Below are 19,589 nucleotides of genomic sequence, written 5' to 3'. Positions count from 1 at the left end.
CCACCAGCCCCTCCAGCCCCCTTCCAGTCCTCCCCAATCTCCCCAACCCTCCCAAAACTCCAATCTTTGCCCCCCAGCTCTCCCATCCTCCCTGCCAATGCCCACCAGTGCCCCTAAATTCTCTCCAAATCCCCTCCAACCCCCGGTGCCCCAAAGACCACTTCAACCTCTCCAACCCTTCCCAAAACTTCCAACCTCCCTCTCCAAGCCTGTCCCACCCCCTCCAAGCTCCCCTAAATCCCTTCCAATGCCAACGCCCCTCCAAACCCCTTCCTACTCCCCAAACCCCTCTTCCAACCCACCTCAAACATTCCCAAACTCCCATTTCCCCTCCTACGCCAACTCCCTCATTCTCCCCCAACTCCCCAAAATCACTCCCTGACCTCCCCAGACCCAGGAAATTCACTCCAAAACCTCTTCCAACCACTCCAACACCCCCTAAACTCCTCTTAAACCCCTCCAACTTCTTCAACTCCCTCCAAACCCTCCCTTAACCTAAAAACCTTCCCTTCCAACACCCCAAATCCCCTGCAAACCCCCAAACCACCTCCGATCTTCCCAACTCTTCCAAATCCCTTTCAGCCCATGCCAACCTCCCTCCACACTCCCTTTCCAGCCCCCCAGCCTCTCCCTAGACGCCCAACTCCTCCAAACCCTGCTCCAACACCCTGAAATCCTCTCCATAACCCTCAAACCCCCTCCAAACTCCCTCCCAAGCCCCCCAACACCATCCCTAGACCCCCAACCCCAACAAATCTGCCTTCAACACTCCAAACCCCAGCCACACTCCCTTCCAAGTCCCCCAAACCCTTGTCAGACTCCCCCAAATCCCTCTAACTCCCCCAAACCACCTCCAACCTTCCAAACCTTTCAAAATCCTTTAAAGCCCCCTTCCAACCTTTCTCCGCACTCCCAAGTCCCTCAACCCCTACCCAGACCCCCCAGCTCATCCAAATCCCTCTCCAGTGCCCTGAAATTCCCTCTAAACCCCTCAAACCCCCTCCACGCTCACTCCCAAGCCCCCCAACCCCTCCAAATCCACATCCAACCCCACCAAATCCCCTCTAAACCCCTCAACCTCCCAAGCCCCTCAACCTCTCCAAATCCAACTCCAACCCCACCAAATCCCCTCTAAACCCCTCAAGCCCCCTCCACACTCCCTCCCAAGCCCCCCTATCTCTACCTAGACCCCCAACCTCAATACCCCCGTTTTGCCCCCAGACCCCTCTCCATGCAGACACCACATCACCAGCCCGTCCCAGAGCCGCCCGTGCGGGGCTGGGGGCACACGGGGCCTTTATTGGGGTCAGATGGCCTTTATTGGGGTCAGATGGCCGACTGCTCCTGGCGGGGCGGCTCGCCGGGGGCCGGTGGCCGCTCGGGCTCGGTGGCCATGGCGGCCTGGCGCAGCACGGCCATGTGCTCCTCGGCGGCCGCCAGCGAGCGCTCGACCCAGTGGCGAGCGGCCGGCTGGCGACAGGCGCTGCGGGTCACCAGCACCAGGTGACTGACCGACAGCAGCAGCGCGCGGCCCTGTGGGGACACGGGGCTGTCACTGCCCTGTCACCTCCCTGTCACTGCCCTGTCACCACCCTGCCCCATGTGGCTTCCTCAGCAACAGCGGCGTGGCCCCCAGTTTGCCTGTGGTGACCAGGGACAGGACCCCGGGAATGGCCTGGGGCTGTGTCACAGCGGGTTGGGATGGAGATCAGGGAAAGGTTCTTCCTCCAGAGGGTGCTGGGCACTGCCCAGGCTCCCCAAGGAATGGTCCCAGCGCTCCAGGAGGGTTTGGACAGCGCTGCCAGGGGTGCCCAGGGTGGGATTGTTGGGGGGTCTGGGCAGGGCCAGGGGTGGGACTGGATGAGCCTTGGGGTCCCTCCCAACGTGGGATATTCTGGGGTCTGCTCCCTCCCCGTCCTGCTGGGTCACCTGGGCTTGTCCCCAGAGGTGTGGCATGGGATGGGAGGTGTCCCCACCCACAGGTATCCCCCACCCAGGAGTGTCCCTGTCCTTCCCGCCGCTGTCACCTTGCGTCCAGCAGTTTGGGGTCCAGCGGGGGGTACATGGATCTCACCACGTCGTCCACCCTGCGGTGGGGACAGCGTTAACCCCAGGGACACTGTGGTGACACCTCCAGCACACCCACCCCAGGCCTCAAGAACTCTCTTGGAGTTCTGGGACTCCCCTAGAACCCCAGGAACCTCCAGAATCCCAGGTAGCCCCTGAGCCCCAGGACACCTCCCAGAGTCCCAAAATTACCTCAGCGCCCTGGGACACCTCTCAGAGTCCCCAGACACCCCTAAAGTCCCCACTTTTCCCTCCAGAGTCCCCAGGGTCCCCCCAGTGCCTCAGGACTCCCCACCAGAGCCTCAGGACATGCCCAGAGCCCCCATGACCCCTTCAGACCCACCCTGTCCCAAATTTCTGGGGACCCTCCAGAGCCCTGGATTTTTCCCCCCCAGTCCCTGGGGACACCCCAGAGCCACAGGGCCCCACCCAAGAGCCCTGGGACTCTCCAGGCATCCCCTGTCACCTGGGGCTGATGCGCTTGGCCACCACGATGATGTCACCCAGGCTGGCTGGGGACTTCACACGTGCACCCGAGCCCATGGTCATGGCCACCAACTTCTCTGTCAGCGTGTGACAGATCTGGGGGACAGCAGCAGGCACTCATTGCCACCGTCAGCAGCAGTGCCACAAGTGCCACCTACCATCAGTGCCACTGCCACCAGTACCAACAATGTCACCATTGCCACCATTACCACAAGCGCTGCCCACCATTGACATCAATGTCACTAATCCCACTGGTGCCACCACTGCCACCATTGCCACCACTGTGACCCTTGCCACCAGCGCCACTAGTGCCACCACTGCCTACCAGTACCACAGCTCTACCAGTACCACAAGTGCTGCCATTGCCACCAGTGTCACCGGTCCCACCAGTGTCACCACTGCCACGCCCTCACTCACCTTCAGGATGGCGATGCAGTGGGACACCAGACCCCTGTGGAGAGGGAGGAGAGTGTGAATCCACCTGTGTCCCCCCTGCTCTATCCTTGTCCCCTGTGTGTCCGCCCTCTCCTGCCAGCCCATGTCCCCCAGACCTGTGGGGATATTCCCACCCCAAGACCATCTTGAGGACCATCCCCATGGCTTGGTGACCTCCAAATGTATCCCCTGCATGCCATGATGGGGGACTGGCATTGCACAGGGGTCCCCAGCAATGGGGGGACACAGGGGACACTCACGAGGCATCCTCGACCCAGTCCTCGTTCTCCAGGATGGCCTCTATGTGGGGGTTGGTGATGACCACATCATCCAGCTCCAGCTCCGAGGGCTCTGACGGTGTCTCCGTCGTCCCCATCAGGTCCACGATGGGTCTGTCAGAGACATGGGGGACATCCCACCAAGGGCCATCTCCTCGGGTGGCCCCACAGCCCCAGTAGCCCTGGTGCTGGTGGACATGTCCCCATCTTTGTCCCCATGCTGATGTGGATGTGTCCCAAACTTCTTCCCTCTGATGATGCTGGACATCACCTGCATCATCCCTCTGGTCACAGTGGATGTGTCCCCATCTTTGTTCCCTGGATGACAGGGACATGTCCCCAGCTTCATCCCTTTGATGATGGCCGATGTGTCCCCATCTTTGTTCCCTGAATGATGGGGACATGTCCCCAGCTTCATCCCTTTGATGATGGCCGATGTGTCCCCATCTCTGTCCCCTGGCTGATGGTGGGTGTGTCCCCATCTTTGTTCCCCTGATGACCATGGACATGTCCCCCAAACTGTCTCCTTGATGATGCTGAACATGTCCCCAGCACTGTCCCCAGCCCATGGGGGTTGGGGTCCCTCCCTAGTGGGGACAGGGACGCTGCCACCCCCGCGGGTCACTCACTTGGTGTCATAGTGGTGGCGCAGGTCCTTGGGGTGGCAGTAGCGCTGCCTGCACACCACCACCAGCGCCACGAAGGACGCCAGGAAGATGGTGGCCAGCACCCCGATGGCCACGATGACAACGGTCTCCATGGCTTGTCCCTGCCACAGGGGCTCAGGCGTCTGGGGCCATCACAGCACTGTGGGGGCTGCAGTGACAGGGACACCAGGGACTGGAACCCCACAGATGTTCTCTCCACCCTGCACCCCAAAACGCCCAGCCAGGACCTGGTGTCACTCCCAGATTGTCACCCCTCTGTCCCCAAGGTCTTTCTAGAGGCAGTGTCACCTGGGGGATGCGGTGACACTGGGTGTGGGGTGCAGCAGGATTTGGGGGGCTGCCCTCATCCTGTCACCATGGCCATGGGGACAGGGGGACAGGGGCTGGGGTCAGGACAGCAAGGCCTGGGCCATAGGGGGGTGTGGGGACCCCCAGAGTGTGTCCTTCTGGAGACCCCCACCCACAGCCCTGTCCCTATGGGGACATGGACACCCCCCCAGAGCCTGACCCTGATGGGGACCCCCAGAGCCTTTCCCTATGGGGCCACGGGGACCCCAGAGGCTGATGCCTATAGGGAGCCCAGAGTTCCTGTCCCTATGGGGCCACGGGGACCCCAGAGCCTCCAATCCTGGTTCCTATGGGGTCATGTGGACCTCCAGAGCCCCCTTTCCACGGGGATCCCCCAAATCTGACCCCATGGGGACCCTCGAGCCAGCCCTGCTGCAGTAAGCAGGGCCTGTGTGTCCCTGTCCCCATGTTCAGCAGGACACCGGCCATATCAGGCCCAGGGGACCTTGTGTCCCCACCCGGACGGACCTGGAGCCCCTGTGGGGTTCCCACCCTGCAGGGATCTCCCCCCGTGGGCCGGGGGCTCCATCTCTGCCCTCCCTACCTGCTGCAGCCGGGAGGCACCGCCGGGCGGGACACGGGGACACGCGGGGACGGTGCCACTTCCGTGCCGGGTGTGCAAACACGGCCACACCGACCTTCGCCCCCTGACTCACACCTGGGCCCCCCACGGACGGGGGGTGCGGGACGGGCCCCCAAAACCCTCCGGCCCCACTGCTTCCCCCCTCCCCTCACCCTCTTTTTCTTTCGCCCCTAAATCCCACTGAATTTTAAGCCAGGTTTAGGGATTTGGCTTAAATTTCCAACCCGGCTGCAGTTGTCGCTGCAACCCCACAGGGTTGGGGACAGTGGGGGGAAGGGTGCTCCCCCGCCCCCCCTCCGCCACTTTCTCACTGCGATTAAAGCCTTAAGAGGGATTTTGGCTGCCAAAGCTGCTTTTGCTGTAACCCCCTGGTGCCTGGTCCTGGGGAGGGCACAGCGCCAGGGGTGTCCCCAGCCCCCCCCAGAGTCTCCCCAGCCCCAGGGGGTGTCCCTGTCCCGGCTGGCCTGGGGTCGGACCCTGCCCGTGCAGCACCAGGGAAGGTGGGAAGGGGAAAGGGGGAGTCTGGGGGGGCACTGGGGGAGGGGTTTGGGGGGTGCTGGGATGGGGGGGCTCTGCTGGGGGATTTGGGGGGGGGTTCTGGGACTAGGGGGGCGCTGCTGGGGGGGGTCCTGGGAGAGTGGGGGCTGCTGCTGGGGGGTGTCCGGAGAGTCCCTGTGAGTGTCTGGGGGGATGTGGGGGAGGGTCGCTGCTGGCGGTTCCCCGCCCCGCACAGCCCCGGTTACCGGGGGGGTCACGGGGCTGATGGGGTCCCTGCTGGCCCTAAAGGGGGGTCGCTCCGGGGACCCAGAGGTGGGGGTGGGGGTCTCTGGGGGGTCCCGACAGGGCTCCATTGGAGGGATCGCTCCCAGGGGTCCCCTAAAACGACTGGGGTCCCTTGGGGAGGGGTTGGGGGATGGCTGGGGGGCCCCGAGCGGGAGATCCCCTCCCAGCTCCCTCGGCGGGTCCCTGCGACCCTCCCGGGTCCCCCCAGTCCCTCCCGGACCCCCGCACCTGGAGCGGCTCCGCGGCGGCCGCGAACAAGATGGAGCCGGGCGGGGGGCGCGGAGCGGGGCCGGGAGCGGGGTGGGATCGGGATGGGAGCGGGGAGGGAGCAGAGAGGGAGCGGGGTGGGAGCGGGGATCGGCCGGGCTCTGCCTCCAGCACCGCCCCCCTCCCGCCCCGAGGGGCCCGACAGTCCCCTGCGCCTTTTAAAGTTCTCAAGTGCGTCCCATGCATCCAAAAGTGTCCCCAAATGTCCCAAACCACTCCCACCGCGCTCCTGAAGAATCCCCTCTTGTCACAAAGTACTTCCTTGTGCTCCAGTGTGGCCCCGGTGCTTCCCAAAGTGGCTCCGTTCTGTCCCAAAGTGCTCCTGCTGCACCCTCGAAGCATTGTCTTGTCCCCCAAAGTGTCCTCTGCACCTCCAAATTCCCCCCCTGCATTCCACACAGTCCCTTTCCTGTCCCCAGCTGTGTCCCCTTGTGTCCCAAAGTGTCCCAGTTGCATCCCAGATTGTCCTCATTGTGTCCCAAACCACTGTCCCTGCACTCCTGAGCAGGTTCTCCTTTGTGTCCTGAAAATCCTTGCGCCCCAAAATGACCCCACTGCACCCCAAAGTGTCTCTGTCTTGTCCCAAAGTGCCCCCACTTCAGTCCAGCTTCGCCCCATTACATCCCCACCAGACCCCAAAGTGCCCTTGTGTCCCCAAGTGTCCCCTTCTGTACCCCAGCCATTCCTGTGTCCCCAGCTGCTGCCATGTGCTGTCCTTGCTGTGTTTCAAGGCATGGGACATGTGTCCCATGTCCCCACACCTCCTTCTCGTGTCCCTGCCATGCCCTTTATTGTCCCAATGGTGTCCCATAGCACTTTCTGTCATGTCCCTTGCCATGCTTTTTGTGTCCCATGCAGTCCTGGTTGTGTCATGACCCAAACTGCCCCCACCCCAGGAGGTGGCTCTGGGTGATGGGAACTCATGTCCCATGACCGTGTGGCTCTCATCACATCTCGCTGTCTGTGGTGACATTGGTGATGACACAGTGCTTGGTGACACCAGCCAGGAATGGTGTCCCAGGTCCCCTCATCCTCATGGGGTACAAAGGCCATGTGGTGTCCCCGAGGGTCACCAGGAACCAAGGAGCACCGAGCCCCTGCTGTGCCACCCACATCCCTGCGACGTCCCCTTGTCCTGCCAGCAACACCGGACCAATGTGTCTGCATGGGCTCTTTATTTGGGATGGGGGCAGGGGCTGCAGCCAGGGCCCTGCCCGGCCCCTCCCTGCCCGCCCGCCCCCAGCAGGCCCTGCCCGCCGGCCCCTCCCTGCTCCACCCGGGAACGCCGGCTCCAGGGGGGCACTGCAGGGCTCCACTGACCACGGGGACCCCCCCACACCCCCCGGGGCTCGGCCCCCCACATCCGGCCCCGGTGGGACGGGGTGGCCAAGGAGGATCCCCCAGGTGCCCCTCCCTTGCGCCGGGTCACCACACTGCCCTCCATGGAGCCACCACCGAGGTGACACATGGCCAAGTCGTTCCTGGAGACGCCGCTCCATCAAGTCCCCACTGCCAGGCTCGTGCCCGCACGTGTCCCCAGGGTTTATCCATCTGGGAAGATGTATCCATAGTGGTTGAGGATGTGCTCCACCACCTGGTTCTGGAAGACCATGTGCATGGCCATGTTGCTCTCCTCGCTGGCCGGCCGCAGCAGCGTGGGGCCGAAGACGATGGCGATGCTCTGCACCGACATGCGGTTCTCCTCCTTGTGCTCCACCACCCTGCAGGACAGGGGAGTGTCACCAGCATGGCCCTGACCCTGGGGCTGTCCCCAAATTTGTGTTCTGCCTTCCTGTACTGGGTTGGGTTTGAGGGAACAAGGGGGTGTCACCTGCAGAGGTGGCGGAAAAGGACCTTCATGGTGTCATGGTGGGCGGGTGGCAGGGACAGCACCAGCTCCCGGATGCAGTGGCCCCGCAGGGACAGGTCCTGGATCTCTGTCGGGGAGGGAGGGCACGGTGGGGTGCTGGCTCCAGCAGTCACAGCATCTCTGTCCCCACCTCCCATGAGGATGGGATCCTCATCCCATCCTTGTCCCCATCTCCATCATCCCCCCTGTCGAAAATTCCTGTCTCCATTCCCATCCCTTTCCTATCACATTCCTCTGTCCCACCCTTCCCCATCCCATCTCCATTCGATCTCAGTTCCCATCCTTGTGTCCATCCCATCCCATTTCAACCCCATCCTTGTCCCCATCCCCTCCCCATCTCATCACCCCATCATCCCATCCCATCCCATCCCATCCCATCCCATCCCATCCCATCCCATCCCCTCCCCATCTCATCACCCCATCATCCCATCCCATCCCCTGTCCCTGTCCCTCACTGATGGCAGCGATGAACTTGTCGAAGTGGCTGAAGGGGACGAGTGGCTCTGGCAGCTCCCGCAGGAAGAGCTTCAGTGCGCCGGTGACAACGTGGATGTCCTCCCAGCGCCCGTCATCCAGGTCCAGCTGCTCGTCTGGGGGTGGGACAGCATCTCAGCTGCATCCAGAGCCCCAGGGATGGGTGGGCGGTCCCTGGCTGCCCCCTCCCCTGTCCCTCTGAAGAGGGGATACCCCATTGTCCCCCACTGTCACCGCGGGTGACCGTACCGTGCTCCACCTTGTAGCGCAGTTTCTGGATGGTGGCCAGGTTGCCACTGACCCGGTACAGCCCATCAATGTCCAGACCTGGGCAGATGGAGATGGGGGAAAGCTCCCAGTTAAACAATCCACGCTGGGATGGGACATTAGGCACTCTTGAGGGAACTCTGGGTCCCCATGTGTCCCTGCTGTCCCTGGGAGGATGCCCACAACCAGGTGGCACATGGTGACAGTGACCAGTACAGCTGTGTCGGTGCCCACAGCAGCCAGCACCAGGCTTCCAAGGAAAACCCAAACATCCCACGTAGGCTGTCCCTGGAGCTGTCCCCATGTCCCCATGCCAGGGTCCCAGGTTGTCCCTGTCCCCTGTACCTCTCCTCTCCACGGTGCAGATGCACTGCAGGATGAAGCGTGGCACCGTCCCTCGCTCCCGCTCGCACAGCGCCAGCAGCGAGCAGCCAAAAACCTGGTCTGGGAACACAGCAGGGACATGAGCATGGCCTGGGGACATCAGGAGGGTGCCTGGCGGGGGACAGGGTTGGGGACAGAGGGACTTGTTCCCATAGGAGTGGGTTTTGTTCCCACCAGGGTGGCTGGAGGTGAAGGGACATGCCTGAGCCCATCACCAAGATGTTGGGTCAGGCTTGGGCTTGGTCACTCAACCACTCAACTTGGTCAACTTCCCCCTTGGCTGTCCCAGCTCCATCCCTGGCTGTCCCAGCTCCATCCCTGTCCCAGCTCCATCCTTGGCTGTCCCAGCTCCCCCCTTGGCTGTCCCAGCTCCATCCCTGGCTGTCCCAGCTCCATCCCTGTCCCAGCTCCATCCCTGTCCCAGCTCCATCCTTGGCTGTCCCAGCTCCATCCCTGGCTGTCCCAGCTCCATCCCTGTCCCAGCTCCCCCCTTGGCTGTCCCAGCTCCATCCCTGGCTGGCCCAGCTCCATCCCTGTCCCAGCTCCATCCCTGGCTGGCCCAGCTCCATCCCTGTCCCAGCTCCATCCCTGGCTGTCCCAGCTCCATCCTTGGCTGTCCCAGCTCCATCCCTGGCTGTCCCAGCTCCATCCCTGTCCCAGCTCCATCCTTGGCTGTCCCAGCTCCAACCCTGGCTGGCCCAGCTCCATCCCTGTCCCAGCTCCATCCCTGGCCGTCCCAGCTCCATCCCTGGCTGGCCCAGCTCCATCCCTGTCCCAGCTCCATCCCTGGCTGGCCCAGCTCCATCCCTGGCTGTCCCGTCCCACCCTCCATTCCGCAGACATCCCGAGGGACTCAGCCCCATTCCAGCCCCTATTGGCAGGCCCTATCCCGACACCCCATCCCACTCTGGATTTACCCTCATCCCAGCACGTATCCTCGATCCAGCCCCATGCCAGCACCCCCCGATCCCGCCCCCCACACCCACCCTTGATGTAGCCCCTCTCCCGCAGGGACTGCAGCGTCGGCCGCCTCTGCAGGAACTTGCGGAGTTTGTTCCGGACTCGGTTGGTGTCACTCTCGGCACTGCCCGTCGCCTGTCCGGCCGCTGCCGAGGACATGGCACACGTCAGCCCCGTCCCCAGGGTCCCCCCAGCCGGGACCCGCAGGGTGGGTGGCACTGCCGGGCCCCCCGTGCCCATCCCGGGTGCCGGTGCTCACCTGCCCTCCGCTCCTCGCCGCCCCCCAGCTTCTCCCGGGAGCCGAACTCAGCCCGAATTTCGGCCTCCTCCTCTCCGGAGATGTCGGAGCCCTACGGAAGCGGCACCGTGAGACGCCGGGGCCCGGCCCCAGGGTGGCCGCGGGGGATCGGGGGCCCCGCTCACCCTCCGGCCGATGCTGTCGGCGATGGCCTTGTGCCAGGCGGTGATGATCTGCTCCGAGTCATGCTGGATGAGGAATTCCGAGCCCTCCCGCGTCCTCAGCTGCCGGAGCGACAGGCAGAGGTCAGGGAAAGGGCACGGGGTTGCCGCAACCAGCTGGATTTGGGAACCAGGATGTGGCTGAGCCCGGCGCCAGCTGCGATGACACCAAACGGTGCCGTCTGCGGGGAGCTGGAGCGGCTGGAGCGGCTCCTCCCCGTGCAAAGCCCCTCTGGGAGCCAGGATGTCCCCTGGTGGCCCCGCCGTGCCCATCAGAATGGGACAGTGACCGGCAGTGCCAATCCCTGTGCACCCACCCTGGCACGTCCCCAGTGTCCCCACTTCCATCCCCTGCTGGGTTGAACTGGGCAGAGGTGGCATTGCCCTGTGGGCCACGTGTGGACCCAGGAGTGTGACCAGTGACCCTCCTGCTGTCACCTGCTCACCTCCAGGACATTCTTCTTGCTGGACTTGTCCCTGCCGGCCCAGGTGAGGGTGGCCCCGCGCAGCTTCACCGTGTGCTCGGGGGTGGTCAGGGTGCTGGGGTGCCTCTGTGGGGACAAGGGGATGAGGGTGGCACCTGCCCAGAGGGGACAGGGACACCGGGATCCTGCTGGGGGGTGTGGGCTGCCCTCCTCCAGAACAGGCAAGGTTGCCAGATGTCCTTTGTGGGACCCCTCTGTCCCCTCCTATGGTCTCTGCAGGACGAGGATATGGGACAGCTGTGGTGGGGTGAGGGTCATGGCCACCAGCCTGGGGACAGGCAGGTCCTAGAGCTGCCATCACCTCAAGGGACATTCCTAGCCCTCCCCAGGGACACCGGGGGGTGGCTCCAGCTTTGGGATCCCTCTCAGTGACACTGCAGGGAGAGGGTGGCTGCCCCCAAGGAGGGGGATTTTGCAGGGGGAGAGCATCAGACCCACTGCTTCTCCCCATGCCCTGGGTTTTGGGGTGCTTTGGCCACGGTGCCCCTGCCCCAAGAGCCTCTGCAGCCCCAGACAGAGCCCTGAACCCCCAAGGCGAGGCCAGCACTGTGTCCCCAGCTCTGGGTCCCCTGCCTTCCCCCCCTCCCCCCCCCGTTGTTGTCACCACAGGGTGCTGCAAGACCCACAGCAACTTCTGCACTTCTGCATCCGGTGGCAGCTGCTGGGCACTGCGCGGGGGGGAGCTGGACCCGGGTGGGGGCCAGGGGCCGGCTCTGCTTCCTCCTGCTGGCTCCCACCAGCCCCGGGTGCTCCGACACTGCCCCCCCTGCAGGGAGCGTGGGTGTGCTGGGGGGTGAGCTGGGGTCCCTGTGCAGGGCACCTGCCTCGAGTGGAAGTGCCTTTGGCACTAGGAAGCATCCTAGCAGGATTCCTCATCACCTCATTTATTATCCCCACAAAACCCCCTCCAACAACCATACCACTCTCCATTAAAATAACTGCCCTAATTGTAACAGCCCTGGGCATCGCTTTAGCCCTAGAAATCTCAAAAGTAGCCCAAACACTCATCCTCACAAAACAAACCCCTCTCTCAAACTTCTCCACATCCCTAGGGTACTTTAACCCTTTAATCCACCGCCTAAGCATAAACAACTGGCCTGTGGGTCCCATCCTTCAAGTGCTTATTTCCCCCCCTCACAGTGCTGGGGGTCTTATTTTTTGGATGCTGGCCCTGTCCCCTCGATTTTGGCCTCAGCCTATGGGTACTGATCCCATCCTGCAGCTTCAACCCCATGCTGCGGATCCTTGCCCTGTCCAAGGACTCTGGTCCTATCCTGCTGATGCTGGCCCCATTCTGTGGGTGCTGGTCATGGTCCCCCTGCCCCAAGAGCCTTTGCACCCCCTAGACAGAGCCCTGAACCCCCACCCCAGAAGTGAGGCCAGCACCGCGCTCCCTGTGGGTGCTGCCCCTATCCTGCACACACTGGCCACATCCTGTGAGCCCTTGTCCAGTCCCATGGGCACTGGCCCTGTCCCATGGATGCTGACCTCGTCCCATGGCTGCTGGCCCTGTCCCATGGATGCTGACCTTGTCTTATGGACGCTGGCCCTGTCCCATGGGAGCTGCCCTGCCCCAAGGCCACTGGGGCTCTTACCAAGGCACTGGCAGCTGAGTGCTTGGAGTCCTTGAAGAAGGTGAGGATTCCCCCTTCCAGCACTGTCCAGGAGGAGCTCCAGTTCTTCCTGGGGAGGGGAGCAGGGGTCACACAGGGATAGCACAGCCCCTTCCCCCTGCTGGGCTTGTGTCTCCAGTGGCAGGGGACACCGGGTTCTTACCGGAGCCGCTTCCCTCTGTCCACTGTCTTGGTCCGGTTGAGCACCCCGGCTTTTTCGAGGCTTTTAAACTGGGAAGTGAAGGTGGGGGTGTCAGATTTGGCCCTTGCTCTCCCTGGTGCTGGGGTGAGGGCAGGCTGGGTGCCCCTCCCTGGGTGCTCACCTTCTCCTCCCTGCTGCCTGGTGCTGGTGACACGGCGCCGTGCCAGGCGGAGAGCCCGCTGTCCTGGCTGGAGCCGCTGCTGGCCCGCTCGTGGCGGCCGCCCGAGGGCACCTGGGCAGGGCAGGGAGGGGTCAGCTGAAGCCTGAGGTGCCCCTGCCAGGAGGGGGCTGGGCTGTGCGCCCATGGCATCCCCAGAGCCCCTGCAGCCCCTGCTCTGTGCGCTTGTAAGGATGTTTCTCCCTGGCAGTCACCTCAGTCTGCATCTGTCCCTCATCCTGTCCCCATCCCCATTGCCATCCCTGCCCTCGTCCATAACCCCTCCCTGTCCCCATCTCAGTTCCTATCCCTGTGTTCATCCCTCTTCCATTTCCTGTCCCTTTCCCTGGCCCCACCCCCATCCCCAACCCTGTCCCAGTCCCTATTCCCATCCCTATCCCGTACCGTGTCAGGGGCAAAGTGCTCGGGGTAGAACACGAATCCCTCGGGGTGGCCGTGCCCATACCAGCCTGGGGGTGAGCCCAGCTCCTCGGGGTGCCTTGGGGACAGGCACAGAGAGGCCCCCTGGTCATAGGAGCCCACAGGTGAATAGTCTTCCTCAGGATAACACTCCAGCTCATCTGGAGACAGGTCAGGATAATCCGTTTCTGGAGTGGGTGGCTGGAGAAAAGAGAAAGTTCAAGATCTTGTGCCCAACTAAGAGATCTGCATCTCTGTGTGTCGCCCAGGTGGGCACTGCCCCATCTCCATCATCTCCATTCCCATTTCTGTCCCCATTCCCGTTCCTGTTTCCATCTCCAACTCAATCCCAGTCTCCTTTCTGTTCTCCATCTTCATCTGAACCTTCATCTTCATTCCCATCTCTGTCTCTCATCTCCAACTTCATCCCTGTCTCCATCTCATCCCATCCCTGTTTCCATCTCCATTCCCCTCCCTTTCTACGTCCCTGTATCTGTTCCCATCTCCATCTTCATTTCCATATTCATCTCCATTTCATCTCCCATCCTTTCTCAATCTTCAGCTCTGCCTCCATTTTCATCCCATCCCTGTTTCTATCTGCATTCTCATCCTTTCCTACACCTCTGTATCCATATTCATGTCCATCTTCAGTTGTCTTCTTCTCCATCTCCATCTCCTTTCTCAATCCCAATCTGTCTCCATTTACATCCCATCCCTCTTTCATCTCCATTCCCATCTGTCTCCATCTGTTTCCATCTCCATCTCCATCTCCATCTCCATCTCCATCTCCTTTCTCAACCCCCATCTGTCCCATTTACATCTCATCCCTTTTTCATCTCCGTTCCCATTTGTTTCCATCTCCATCTCCATTGCATCTCCCACACCTTTCTCAATCCCAGTCTCCGTCTCTGTCTCCTTTTTCATGCCATCCCTGCCAGGATGCCAGGATTTCCATCTCCAATCCCATCCCTATCTCCAATCCCATCCCTGTCTCCAATCTCATCCATTTTCCATCTCCATTCCCATCCTTGTCTCCAATCCCATCCCTGTCTCCAATCCCATCCTATTTCCATCTCCACTCCCACCCCTGTCTCCAATCCAATCCCATCCCTGTCCCCACTCCCATCCCTGTCTCTGCCCCCACCCCAAGCCCTCCCCGCGCCTCGCCGGGTGCTCACCCTCTGCTCCATGGGACCGTACCGCGTCCCCCCAGGGAGCCTCTCCCGGGGGCTGCCCGTGTCTCCTGCACTGGGGGGGTCCCACGACGTCTCACCTGTCACCGAATTATAGAAAAAAATCTGTCCGCTTCCTTGGTCCACGTGCTGTTCCCACTCGGGAAGCTCCGGGCTGTGTGCGAGCGAGGAGGCGGGAGAGGCGCCGGGACTCACTCCATCGGCCGCCTGCCCGAAGGGACAATCCCACGTGGTCTCGCCCGTCACGGGGTTGTAATAAAACAAATGTCCACTGTCCGTGTCCGTGTGGGTTTCCCAGTCCGACACGGAGCCGCTGGGCTCCTCTGGGGCCGAGCTGGCGGCGGCCTCTGCCCGCAGCTCCTGGATGTTGAGGTAGATGGGATCAGGTGTCTCCCCTGACTCCTTGCGTGCCTGGGGGAACACAGATGTGTCACTGCTGAGCTGGGATGGCATTCCTGGGATGGCATTCCTGGGGTGTCCCCACTGTGGCGTCCAGGTGGCCGATGGCTGAGGCATAGAGGGGCCGGACCCTGCCCTGGCTGCTGGGTCACCAAAAGCGACCTGGGCCCCCAAAAGTGTGAGGCAGGAGGTGCCAGTGACGAGAGACCAGGAGGTGGAGAGGGGCATCCACAGCACCCAGAGTGGGGCAGAGAGCACCCGCTGGCACAGGGATGAACACATGGAGGGACACTGAGGTCCCCAGTGCCAGCACCTGTGTCACCTGCTGCTGGCAGCACCCTCACAACCAGCACCATGGCACTGGCGCCTGCATGACCCACTGTGTGCTGCACCTGCAGCAGCACTGCAGCACTGGTACCTGTGTCACTGCATCATCAGTACCTGCATCACCAACACTCACATCATCAGCATCCATATCACTGGTACCCATGTCACCCACATCATCAACACCTGTGTCCCTGGTACCCACTCATGCAGCACCTGTGTCACTTGTACCTGCATCACCTACACCTGCATCACTGGTACCTGCATCTCCCCCTGGATACAGCACCCACATCATTGGTACCTGCATCACCTGCTGTCCACAGCACCCACAGCACAGCACTGGTGCTTGCATCACCCCCTGGACGCAGCACCCCCATCATGGTACCTGCATCACCTGCTCTGTGCAGCACCCACATCACTGGTACCTGCATCTCCTCCTGGATATAGCACCCCCATCATGGCACCTGCATCTCCTCCTGGATATAGCACCCACATCATTGGTACCTGCATCACCTGCTGTCCACAGCACCCCCATCATGGTACCTGCTGCTCTCCGCAGCAGCCACAGCACTGACACCCAAACCATGAACACCCACAACCTCTGCACTGACACCTGCGGTCCCAACACCTCCAACCTGCTCATCCTCTGCACCCCCAGCCTCTGTGCCCACCTCCCAAGCACCCCAACACTCACACCCATCTCACCCACGCTTGCACCCCAGCACTGATCACCTGCACCCTTGGACATTTCCAGCACCCACAGCCCCGGCCTCCCACCCAGAACCGGATGCTGAACCAGACAGTCCCATCACCACATCCCAAAATAGCATCCCCAGCACCAGCCTGGCTGGCCCCACCCGTGGGGACACTGGGGTAGGGGGATGTGTCCCCTGGGACCAGGAGGGTGCTGCCAGCGGGAAACCCCCTCCTGTCACCCTTTGATCTCCCCAGCTTTACAACCGAGTCTCTCACTAATGGCTGCGGGGACAAAGGTTCCAACTGCAGCCCTGCCCATCACCCCGAGGGAGGTGACAGTCGGTGCACTGCCCTTGGGGACACCCTGGATCAGAGTGGGACATCAGCTCAATGACATCCCTCATCCTCCCCCCATCACCCCACAACACCCCCACCATGGTGAGCAGGACCAGAAACTACTGGGGGTCTGCCCTCATCCCGGGGACAAGGGACATGGGGGTGGCAATGGGGCATCCCTGGCACTGAGCCCCCCCAGCACCTCTCTGTCCCCTGTGGGTGCATCCCTGGGGGTTTATCACCCCCAGAGGGGGCTGGGTGCCCCTCCCCACCTTGGGATGGGCATTGTGGCACCCTCCAGCACCCATAAAGCCCCAGGGAAAGCTGAGGGGGAGCCTGGCAAGGGGCGACCCCAAAACACCCCCCTGTTCCCCGCTGGGAGCACCCTTGGGTGCTGCCTACCTTCCCCAGGTGCAGCAGCTGCCGTGCCCTGCTCCAGGCCTGCTGCGAGCCCCCTGGCACCCGGTCACCCATGGCGGTGACACCTGGGCAGCTCTGGGGGCACCAGGGTGGGGACAGCCGTGGGGACAGCCGTGGGGACAGCACGAGGCTCCGGTCCCACCGCTGGCGCCCTGAGCTGGGCCCTGCACCCACCGTGCTTCCTGCCGGGGCTCGAGGAGCGGAAGAGACGCCCAGGGCGGAACTGGCTCCTCTTGGGGTTGTTGTCACCCGTCACCCACAACCTGCCACTCGTCACCCGCTCCGGCAAAGCCAAGGCCACCCGAGCAGGAGCTGCTCCAGGGTGATGCTGAGCAGGAATTGCACTGGAGTGACTTTGGGTGGCCCATCTGGTGCCACACTGCTCAAATGGAAGCTGATCTGGAGCTGCTGTGTCCCCACAACACCGGGATCATCCCATCCCATCCTGTCCCCTCCCATCCCATCAGGTGCAGATGGTGGCGGGACTGAGGCCACCATGGTCCTGCCATGCCCGATGCCAGGCGGTTTTGGCACTGGCTGGATTTGGGCAGGAAGGGGAATGTTGCCATGCTGGCACTGGGGTTGGGGATGATGCTGGGTCACCCCCAGAGGGGGCTCAGTGGCTTTGGGTGTGCGAAGGGCACAGCTGGAGGCACAAGGTATAAAATGGTGTGAAAATGAGGTGAAAATGGGGTGGAAAATGGGCTGTAAACCACAGCCCCCCACCACCAATACCCCATTTCCTCCAGCAACTCCCTCAGGTGGCATAATCCCTCCAGCCCCCTTGAAGTGGGGGACACCCAGGCTCGGGGGGCTCCAGGTGCCCGGGGTTACTCCGAAGTGAGGGGCTGGGGACAAGTCAGGAGTGGACAAGGTCGTGGGTGGCCCCACCCCTCTGCCGGCCCTGCCTCACCCCGTGTACCCCGGCCCGCCTTGGTGGCCGGCGGGGACCCCCACCCTTGGGTGCCCCCCTCGGGGAGGTGCAGCCCAGGGGGTGCTGGGCAGAGCCTTTTGCTACTTACTGGTGTGGGGTGAGCGTGGGTTTGGGGTGTCGGGGCGCTGGCCTGTGCCGGGGAGCACCCAGCACACACCTCGGTCAATGGGTGCTGCGCCCAGGTGAGGCTCCCGCCCCGGCAGGGAGGAGCTGCCGCGCTTCCCTGTTAACCCTTTCTGCCTCCTCTCACCCCGGAACGCTCCGGGAACCTGAGGGATCACTGCAAAACCCCCCAGAGACCACGGGGTTCTGCAGAACAGGGGGCTGAGAGAGCCCAAGGGTGCCCATGAGGGTGGGGGAACTGAGGCACGGGCCAGGGGATAAGGGTGGAGAGTGTGTGGGGAGGGGATCCTGTGTGTGGGGTCCCTCACACCTCCGAAATGGTTAATTCTGGCAAGCCCCTATGGTGGGGTCACCGGCAGGTTTGTCCCATGGGCTCAGCTCGGTGGGGAGACATGGGGGATCCCAGCAGTGGCTGCGGTGCTGGGGTGTCACCCCGCTCTGTGCCGGGGGTCACAGGGTCATGGTGGGGGGACACGGCCACAGAATCAGCCGAAGGAGCCAGGCTCAACACCCCAACCCGCTAACCCCCCCCGCGCAGCTTCTGGGGACAGCAGCGGGGATGTCACCGTACCTGAGCTGCGGGGCCGGACCCCGGCCACCTCCCGGCCACGTCCCTGTCCTTGCCGGAGGCGCAGAGGGTCTCGGAGCGGCTCTTCCCGAGCGGCCGAGCGTGTCCTGGGGGGTCCCCGCGTGCCCCCGCGGCAGCAGTGGCACTGCGAGGTGCCGGTGTCACCCGCGCCAGGTCATCCAGGGAGTGCGAAGGTCTCACAGGCTCGGCCGGGTGCGGGGTCAGCCCCGGGAGGACCCGAAAAGAGCTGAGCGATGGTGGTGAGTCCCTCCTGGGCACCGAGTCCCTCCTGGGCACCGAGACATTCCTGGGCACAGAGTCCCTGCGGGGCACCGAGTCCCTCTGGAGCACTGAATCCCTCTGGAGCACTGAATCCCTCTGGAGCATCGAGTCCCTCCTGGGCACCGGGCACCCTCCTGCCGGCTCCCCCGGCTCGGCGGCGCCGATGAACCGATACTCGTAGGCTGGCGGGGGCTGAGGGACGATCACGGCCGGCTCTGTCGCAGCATGTCCCGACGGCGGGGGGTCAAGCGGGGCTGGGGCAGCGATGGGTGGCAGCTCCTTCACGTACTGGGCCGGGATGTAGAAGGGCCGGGCGTCCCCGCTCCTGCGGACGTGCCACCAGTGCGGGTTGGTGCGTTTGAGCAGCACATAGCGCTCGTTGGGTTTGATGGAGACCAAGGTGCCGTCCTTGGCGCGGTACTCGAAGCCGTACTCCACCAGCACCAGCGCCTCCTCCGCCGGCTCCGCCGCCTCCATGGCCTCCCCGCGCCTCCGCCTGCGGGACACGGGGCAGGGGAAGGTGACGGCAGCGCCCAACCCCTCCTGGGCCGAGGAACCCCCCAGCTCAGCTCCCTCGGGGTCCCCGCTGAGCTGCCGCCCTACGCGGCGGGTTCGCAAACCGCCCGAACCTGCTGGAACACCCTGGGGTCACCGCCACCATCCCTGCCACCGTGCCCGAGACCCCAAAGCCACCGAGCCCCAAAGCCACCGAGCTCCGCTCCCCGAGCCCGCGGTCCCCGAGCCCCGCTCTCACCTGCGGCCGGCGCTGGGGCGGGGGCGCGCCCGCGGTGCCGCTCGTGCCCGCGCCGGGCCGGTCCCGACTCGCCCGGTTTCCGCCGCCGCCTCGACGAGAGACGGGGCCGGGCTCCGCGGCGGGTGGGTGCCCGGCCCCCGCTGCTGCTCGGGGTGCTGGGCGCGTCCTGTCCCCTCGGCGGGCGGGACGGGACGGTGGCGGAGGGGACCCGCTGCCGCCCGACGAGGAAACGGCTCCTCGGGAGGTTCCTGCCGCAGGAAGGGCCCAGCCCCGCTGCTGCGGGGATCTGCGCTGCTGCCGGATCTGGCACGGCCTCCCTGGGCAGTGGGATGGGGACCCCATTAGGGGGGCCCC

At 63.5% G+C, this 19,589-nt stretch overlaps 2 protein-coding genes across 2 annotated transcripts; both read right to left on the bottom strand.

Moving 5' to 3' along the window:
* Positions 1-1,256: 1,256 nt before the first annotated feature.
* Positions 1,257-5,960, bottom strand: TMEM98 (transmembrane protein 98). The gene is made up of 8 exons (XM_030966387.1): positions 5,877-5,960; positions 3,896-4,082; positions 3,249-3,380; positions 2,971-3,004; positions 2,534-2,649; positions 2,028-2,087; position 1,593; positions 1,257-1,533 (listed from the first exon to the last, which is right to left on the bottom strand). The coding sequence occupies exons 2-8, from the start codon at positions 4,024-4,026 to the stop codon at positions 1,327-1,329; spliced, it is 681 nt and encodes a 226-aa protein (XP_030822247.1). The 5' UTR covers positions 4,027-4,082; positions 5,877-5,960; the 3' UTR covers positions 1,257-1,326.
* A 1,261-nt stretch (positions 5,961-7,221) lies between these two features.
* On the bottom strand, positions 7,222-19,577 carry ARHGAP27 (Rho GTPase activating protein 27). Its single transcript, XM_030966381.1, is given in 19 exon segments — positions 7,222-7,636; positions 7,747-7,852; positions 8,241-8,375; positions 8,509-8,586; positions 8,872-8,970; positions 9,897-10,016; positions 10,130-10,220; positions 10,294-10,392; positions 10,776-10,880; positions 12,410-12,497; positions 12,591-12,658; positions 12,751-12,861; positions 13,192-13,407; positions 14,385-14,810; positions 18,203-18,977; positions 19,236-19,349; positions 19,351-19,415; positions 19,418-19,517; positions 19,519-19,577. Coding segments are annotated over 19 exon segments (3,033 nt in total). The 3' UTR covers positions 7,222-7,458.
* Between the last annotated feature and the right edge of the window lie 12 nt (positions 19,578-19,589).

This window comes from Camarhynchus parvulus, chromosome 27 (assembly GCF_901933205.1).
Source record: "Camarhynchus parvulus chromosome 27, STF_HiC, whole genome shotgun sequence".
Lineage (NCBI taxonomy): Eukaryota > Metazoa > Chordata > Aves > Passeriformes > Thraupidae > Camarhynchus > Camarhynchus parvulus.
This window is presented reverse-complemented; position numbering and strand designations above follow the sequence as displayed.

What these genes read in the sequence shown, in the direction of transcription:
- TMEM98 (XM_030966387.1), bottom strand. Translation starts at nt 4,026, where the DNA reads ATGGAGACCGTTGTCATCGTGGCCATCGGGGTGCTGGCCACCATCTTC. An exon ending in CGCCACCACTATGACACCAA is followed by an intron (nt 3,381 to 3,895) that starts GTGAGTGACCCG and finishes TGTCTCTGACAG; the next exon opens with ACCCATCGTGGACCTGATGG. An exon ending in ACTGCATCGCCATCCTGAAG is followed by an intron (nt 2,650 to 2,970) that starts GTGAGTGAGGGC and finishes GCTGTCCCCCAG; the next exon opens with ATCTGTCACACGCTGACAGA.